At 44.4% G+C, this 7997-nt stretch overlaps 1 protein-coding gene across 1 annotated transcript; it reads right to left on the bottom strand.

The window, feature by feature from the left end:
• Positions 1-260: 260 nt before the first annotated feature.
• Positions 261-7677, bottom strand: LOC122655054 (transcription factor MYB26-like). The gene is made up of 4 exons (XM_043849301.1): positions 7538-7677; positions 7134-7263; positions 6353-7036; positions 261-312 (listed from the first exon to the last, which is right to left on the bottom strand). The coding sequence occupies exons 1-4, from the start codon at positions 7668-7670 to the stop codon at positions 261-263; spliced, it is 999 nt and encodes a 332-aa protein (XP_043705236.1). The 5' UTR covers positions 7671-7677.
• Between the last annotated feature and the right edge of the window lie 320 nt (positions 7678-7997).

The raw sequence follows: 7997 nt of genomic DNA, 5'->3' as shown, positions 1-7997 counted from the left end.
TAGCAATATGGTCCAACTTGCTCCTAGGGTCGCCAACAGAAGTGGAAGCTCGGGAGGCCTAACGACCTCTACTAGGAGAAGAATCTCCAGAAGCCTCTTCCCCATCACTAGCAATGGGGGAAGGCAAGGAAGCAGAAGTATCCATGGGGGAAGATGACACCAAAGAAGATGCCTCCATAGATCCAACTCCAACCAAAGTTGGATCGGAGTCGTCAAAGGAAGACATGAACAGACAAGGAAGACAACAGGTTACTTACTCATCATGAAGACCTCCCAAGACCAAGCAACCGCGAAGAAGAGAAAGGAGAAAACCTGCAACCACCAATGCAGAACCAATCAAAAAAAAGAAAAAGAAAAAGAGAAAAGAAGGGCGACACGCACCAAGGCCACAAGCAGGCACGGATCGAGGTGGCTAGGCCCGAATCACCAGGCACGGGTCAATGGACGATCAACCCCTGGGCATGGATCGATGGACGGTCAACCCCTGGGCACGGATCGATGGACGCTACCAACCCCTAGGCACGGATTGAAGGACGCCAACCCCTGAGCGGGAATCGAAGGAAGTTAACCCCAGGCGCGGATCGAGGAAGCCAACCCCTGGGAGTGGATCGCTGGATGCCAACCCTTGGGCACGAATCAAAGGGCGCCAACCCCAGGCACGGATCGATGGAAGCCGACCATGGGGCGCGGATCAATCGCCTGGATCATCACCTTCCAAGGCTCGAATCGCGGGCACAAAAACGGCTTAGCCACCCACGAGTAGCACGTACCCAAGAAAATGGTAGGCACAAGCAAGCAACACGTAGTGCAATGAGCAAGACTATGGGCACTACACCAGGCAAGCACAAAAACAAGGCTAAGTGTCTAAGAAGAATCAAGAAGGCTTGAGACAAGCAAGGTAAACCTCATTGTGGCAAAAGATCAAACATTTGGGGGGCACAATCAAGAGACACAAAAGCCAAGACTTAAGTAAGAAGTGGAAGAAGAAAAAGTCAGAAAGAGAGAGAGAGAAGGTGAAAAGCAAAAAGTGAAAAGTGGAATGAAGGCAAAAGTCTATATATCTACAAAAAGAAAGAAAAAAGAAGAAAGAGACAAAAAGATGAGAAAGGAGGGATTTGAACCCATAACCTCTCCCTCACTAAGCAAATTGCAAGTACACCCTCTACAAGAAGATTATTCACAACACACCCCTCAATTGATACAAGAAGACAAGGAGTACTCTCTTGAGCACCTTTGTAAGTACCGTGGTCCTCGGGACGAGGGTTCCTCTGCCTCTTGGCGACAAGGATTATCTTTGATGAATAACGACGTATCGTTCCGATATATCATCATGGGGATTGGGATCATGCTTTATAAAAAAATGAAGTCGCCACCTAGATTAGGGCCTAGGACCCAATGGGTGTAGCCCCATCCGGGGTTAGCGGAAAGGGCTACGTGATTCCATATGGTCTGGTCAGAGATTCAGGGTAAGTAATTAAGTTACGAGGGTGGGATGGTGTTAGGCACCCACCTCGCCCGGATAAATCGATCTTTCCACTAGATGCTGATTTTTGAATATTCTCCCTTAATAATATATCCTATACTAACATGTAAGGCTAAGTTATGATGCACTAATCTTGATAAAGAAAGAAAAAATCATTTATTATGTACACTAAACGAGTTGCTTTAATTGTCTACATTATGCCAAAAATAATGAGAGGGAAAGAGACAGATACCTGTCTAGAAATACAAGAAATAAATGAAAGCTCATCGAGGGTGAAATATGTGATGTCCCACAGCTCAGGTGGAGACAGACGATTGGCTTGTCTCTCTCTTGTCGGACAGAATGAGGCTATACAAGATGAGTTTTGTCACTCAGACTTCGGGCAGAGTAACGGCTACATAAGAGATTCTCGTTATCTGTATACAGACAAAATAATGGCTGTGAAGGGGGTTTTTCGTTATCCGTACACTGACGGGATAACAATACCTAAGAGCAGAATCGCTCTATGCTTGGATGGGTAACCGAAGGATCTACCCACGTCGAAGAACTCCACTCACTCACATACTCATGAGGGAAAGACGGGAGAAAAAGAGGGTGAAAAGGAGGCAAAACAAGCCCTGGAGGGTCTCCCCACTCGAGAAAAGTTTATTTTAGAGGGAGGGGGACCCTCCTATTTATAGGGGAGGGTCTGTCCTCCACCATGCCGTGGAGATGTCCATGACGCCGTGGGGGACTTTTCCACGGCACCGTGGGTGACGTCAGTAGGCTAATGTCACACCCCTCCGTAGCGTCGTGGAAAAAGTACACTGGTGCCGTGGGAGCACAGTGTCACTTTTCCTTGATTTTGGGCCTTGTCTAGGCCCATGGGCTTGGTATTTTTGGGTTTTCTTCTCCTTTTTTACTCTTTGTTGGGTCTAGGCCTGCCCCCTAGACCCCCACAGCCCGCTAACCGGCTAGTGGGACCGCCGTGGTGGGGGAGGGTGAGCAGTACCTCCTTCAGCGTTTAGTAAAAGGGTCTGATAAGTCATTTTAGGGATGTTAGGGTGATTTGGTTCAGATGTAGGGACAAGAGTCCTTCTTGAGAGAGATACTGATGTCTGTCTGTGTCCAGTTGTCATCATCGTCGGGGGGTGACAAAATTCAGCGTCTACAGTTTGCCCTTCTTTGGCCGAGGCCTGTGCCAACAGCCGAAGGGTAAAGATAAAAGACCAACTAATTTTATCTCCAAGAGCATGTACTGCTGACGCTTTGCTCAAAGGCGACAGAGTTGCTAAAAATAGACGGTTAATCACGATGAAATCCTTCGATAAACCTCAAAAGAAAAACTCGAGAAAAACCAAATCTTTATTATGTGAGCACCGCTCGATCAAGTTTTGAGGGTAATAAGGCACCGTTTGACCAAAAATCAAGTTTGAGGAATTTCACTGGGGATAAAGTTTTGAGGGTGATAAGGCACTGCTCGACCGGGGATTAGGTTTGAGGGTGATAAGGCACCGCTCGACCGGGGATTAGATTTGAGAATGATAAGGCACAGCTCGATCGAAGATCAGGTTTGAGGGTGATAAGGCACCACTCGATCGAAGATCAAGTTTGAGGGTGATAAGGCACCGCTCGACCGAAGATCAGGTTTGAGGGTGATAAGGCACCGCTGGATCGAAGATCAGGTTTGAGGGTGATAAGGCATCGCTCAATCAAAGATTAAGTTTGAGAGTGATAAGGCACCGCTCGACTGAAGATCAGGTTTGAGGGTTATAAAGCACCGCTCGATCGAAGATTAAGTTTGAGAGTGATAAGGCACCGCTCGACCAAAGATCAGGTTTGAGGGTGATAAGGCACCGCTCGACCGAAGATCAGGTTTGAGGGTGATAAGGCACTGCTCGACCGAAGATCAGGTTTGAGGGTGCTAAGGCACCGCTCGAGAGAGGTCCTTGGCCTTTTCGAGGAAAATTGGGGTGGGTTCCCATCCATCGAGCTACTCTTTTCCTGGTGGCGAAGAAAGTCCAAGGTAGTTACATTACCCAAAGCTTGGGGGGTCCTACTGATTATAACCTGCCAGCAGATATGGATGGAGCGTAACAGGAGAACATTTGATAACCTGAACCACTCACCTAAGCAAGTTTTGAACTCGTGCATCAGAGCTATTACAGATTGTTCCCATATTAAACAGGTTCCAGTAAAGATGGTCCGCGACCTACTGTTAGCTAGAAGACTACACATCGACATTTGCAAGCCCCCAAAGAGAATAATTCGGGAAGTAAAATGGAGGCAGCCCCCAATGGGGTGGTGGAAGCTAAACATCGATGGTTCATCACTGGGTAACCCGGGTGACTCAGAGGCGGGTGGACTAATCAGGGACAATATGGGATCAATAGCTAGAAGCTTTGCGTCTTACCAGGGAGTGGGTTCTAACTACATGGTGGAGTAGCGGCTTTCTTTACCGGTGTAACACAGGCGCGAAACCTTAATATCTCAAAATTCTGGATCGAGAGTGACTCAGGCGCAGTGGTATCCTCCATTCTGGCTCGCAAGATACCGCGGGCTTTCAAGCAGAAGTGGTGGTCAGCTTCCACCTTCTTAGACACCATTCAATGGCGCATTACCCACTGTTACCGCAAGGTAAATGCGGCTGCTGACGCTTTATCAAACCACACAGCTAGGACAAAATTATCTAGCGAATGGAATGACGCCCCAAATTTCATTTGCACAAAATGTCTACTGGGACGCCATAGGCCACTCTTCTTATAGATTCACTTAGTATCATCGGTTGGGGCTTGGGTTTGGACTCTATTCTGGAGTAATAGGGTCTTATTGATTGGACAGTCTGTACGCATCTATATTGTAGTTTCCTTTTTCAATTAATATACACATTGCTGATCTTTAGCAAAAAAATAAGGCTAGGCCTAAGCTGGGCTTAGGCTAGCCCAAATAAGAAGCTATTATACATTGTGTATCTTTGGGCCAGCCCATATTTTGTTTGGGCAGGGTTCAAAGAAAGCCCTGGCTAACCTAGCCTGACAAGAATTTGAACCAAGTGGGCTGAATTCAGAAGACGAGGTTTGGGCTAGATGACCCAGTTAATTCTATGTGGGCCGTAGTACTTTGTACCCTCTTTTAGACTTGTAGTGCTTTCATAAAAGGTATACAATAATACAACCTATCAGCAACTCAGGCAGAGGGTTGCTAGCCCATTTGCATGTCTACATTCTCCCACTGATTTTCATCCTCTCAAGTGCGGTGCATTGCCCAGTGCACATTTAAAGTGCATATGACGGTGGTCACTGCACTTGAGAGGATAAAAGTCCAAGAATATGTTCTTGTACATCGTCGGATGCACTTTAAAGGTGCACTAAGCAATGCACCGCACTTCAGAGGATAAAAATTCTTCTCCCACAGAAACGAAGGAGCAAAGGTAAGAGAATATTTCTTTAGGTCCTGTTTGTTTCCATTCGAAAAAGCTAAAGAGAAGAGTTAAAATCACGCTAAGTATCTATTTAAGACACGTTTATTGGTTGTTTGTCTCTTTCTCTCAGCACCTTTTTTTCTTGATTAGTCCCTTAATCAACTTTAAAGTTTAAACTGGATGTAAAGAAACCATCCCAAAACAACCTTGAAACCGACGTTTGTGGATGTCGGGTATAAACCATTAAAGATAATTACTGCATTAATGTTACAAAAGGTTTTAATTGACATTCCAAAGTTTATAACAGTACGAAATCCGTAAATCATTTTATTTACCAACCAAAATTGCTGGTAATAGCCTTTGTCCATTTAATTTTTTTTTTTTTTCAAAATAGGGATGCCCAGAACCATGATGAACTCGAAATTTATTACCAACTACAAGCAGTGAAGACAACTGGAGTAATACTGTGAATTACATAGAGGAAAGCAAGCACGGGACTATGCATGACATGTCGGCAGCTTTAGCAACTTATTATAGAAGAAACAAGAAAGCCTAAATGGCTATATATGTAGCCTCCAAATATATATGGGGTCCATGTGAGGGAGGAACCCATTCTATATATCAATCGGAATCCATGCATGTCCTTTTAATAATACTCCATTTAATGAGACCATACACGTACAAATTTGCACAGCAACGTACAGCTGAGAGAGAACAAAATACCAAGTACGTACCAACCCAAGCTAATAATTATTAGGTCTACGGAATATCCCTCTCTTTCTCTCTTTCATACACACATATATTCTCTTTCTCTCATGTGGTGGTTCATTGGATCCAATTGCATTCCTCTCTCTCTCTCTCTCTCTCTCTCTCTCTCTGTGCCATATAACAAATGCATGTCCTCTCTCTCTCTCTCTCTCTCTCTCTCTCTCTCTCGCCATATAACAAATGCTCACACGTGCATATTTACTAGTATATATATATATACCTCAACCTAGGCCCGATCCAGACTAAGGGCGGGCTTGGATGGCCAGGTTTTTTTGACACCCCTAGTTCTTTTGTTGAATTGATGAAACAAAATCACTCAAAAAAAATCCACTAAATTCAAGATAATATTCAATAATAAAATTTAAAAAATAATAATAATAAGAACCATGATGAACTCGAAATTTATTACCAACTTCAAGCACTGAAGACAACTGGAGTAATACTGTGAATTACATAGAGGAAAGCAAGCACGGGACTATGCATGACATGTCTGCAGCTTCAGCAACTTATTATAGAAGAAACAAGAAAGCCTAAATGGCTATATATGTAGCCTCCAAATATATATGGGGTCCATGTGAGGGAGGGACCCACCAACGTACAGCTGAGAGAGAACAAAATACCAAGTACGTACCAACCCAAGCCAACAATTAGGTCTATGGAGTAATACCAGGTTGCAGAAGGTTGCAGATTAGGGTCCATACCAAGATGCATGCCCACATAATGGTACATAAGAGGACGAGGATGATGGCATGAGAGCAGTCGCTACATTAATATATTCCATTTGATTGGGGGTTGGTACATATGGATAAGACGATGACTCAGATATCAAACTTATTGGAAGGCTAGCCGTAGTAGTTATTGGGTGATGATCAACTTCAGAAGAAGAAGATGATGATGATGATGATAATGATAACAAACCAGTAGTACATTCATCCATGTCCATGTCCATGTCCAACATCTCGCACAGCTTTGGCATCTCAGGCATCACCTCCTGAGTCTGTAAAGGTTGATAATTGATGAAAGACGACCATATTGGGTCACAATAAGGAGTTACATTCTGCAGCATTGTGGGTGTCATTCCAATAGAATCAACTTCTTCAGGATTGGGAAGTTGAAGAAAATATTGTTGTTGTTGTTGTTGTTGGGTATTGATGAGGAAGTTATTATTAGGGTTGAGAGTAGTAGTAGTCATTGGCAATAATGCTTCAGTCTGGTTGAAACCTGAATAATATTGATGGTTGGAGATATCTGCAGGATGATTAATGGTGGCAGCAGCTAGTTCAGAAACAGCATGAGAGAAGAGATTCTTCTTTATGCTTGAGTTCCAAAAGTTCTTCACTTCATTATCAGTTCTTCCTGGCAAGTGCTTGGCTATCTGAGACCATCTGTACGTACGTAGTTTAATTAATTACTTCTATTAATTAAGGTACTAGTCTAAGTAAGTAAGTAGTAAGTAGTAGTATATTTGGGTTAATTGGTTACCTGTTACCAAGAACTCTATGGAGTTTAATGATAAGGGAAACCTCTTCCAGAGAGAAGTTGCCTCGTTTTAAATCAGGTCTAAGGTAATTAATCCATCTTAGTCTGCAACTCTTTCCACATCTTTGCAACCCTGCACCAATAAAAGAAAAGATATTAATGAGAGAGAGAGAGAGAAGTTGTGCAATTATCTTGAGATTTTCAATTCAGATAGTCTACGGCGCAGCTGCGCGCCCATAGCAGTCTGTGCGGTGCAGACTGGGCCGCATGCACAATGACCACCTTACCCTTGCTCAGACAAGGCATTTAGGCAGCGGTAAGACGGTCTTTGCGCATGTGGCTCAGTCTGTGCCCCTCAGGCTGCTACGGGCAACGCGCCCCATAGAGGATCTGGATTTTAGTTTTACCTGCAAGCCTGGGAACTGAGCTCCAGCAACCATGGCCATAAGTGGAAATGTAATTAATGAGTTTCTCATCTTCCTCAGGTGACCACAGTCCCCTCCTCACCTGTTGTCTGTTGCAGCATGAGTGACGACCCATATTTTCTCTCTCTTTTTCTCTGTCTGGGAGATCAGACAGTTTGTAACGACGGAGAGTAATGTAAATTTAATGAAGGTAGTGTACCAGCAACATCAGCAGCAAATGATGTGCCCAATCAGACTTGGTGGTAAGGTCTGTGAAGGCTCTCAGAGAAGTTCCTTTGCCTTTTAATGGGTTTGTTGAGTCCTATAGGTTTGTACATTCTTAGGGACACATGACGCACGTACAACCAGCATGCACGGACAGGTCCACCCTCCTCTTGTGAGAGGCACTAAAGAACCGCACCAGTCAGGGACGGATAAAAAATCTGGTCCCTACGCTCCCCCA

This window comes from Telopea speciosissima, chromosome 3 (assembly GCF_018873765.1).
Source record: "Telopea speciosissima isolate NSW1024214 ecotype Mountain lineage chromosome 3, Tspe_v1, whole genome shotgun sequence".
Lineage (NCBI taxonomy): Eukaryota > Viridiplantae > Streptophyta > Magnoliopsida > Proteales > Proteaceae > Telopea > Telopea speciosissima.
Note: the sequence above shows the minus strand (reverse complement) of the source record. Positions and strands in the feature narration are given on the sequence as shown.

Excerpts from the sequence above, each read along its gene's own strand:
- LOC122655054 (XM_043849301.1), bottom strand. The coding sequence starts at position 7,670 with ATGGGTCGTCACTCATGCTGCAACAGACAACAGGTGAGGAGGGGACTG. Across the intron at positions 7,264-7,537 it reads CTCAGTTCCCAGGCTTGCAG|GGTTGCAAAGATGTGGAAAG; the intron begins GTAAAACTAAAA and ends TTATTGGTGCAG. Across the intron at positions 7,037-7,133 it reads CATAGAGTTCTTGGTAACAG|ATGGTCTCAGATAGCCAAGC; the intron begins GTAACCAATTAA and ends ACGTACGTACAG.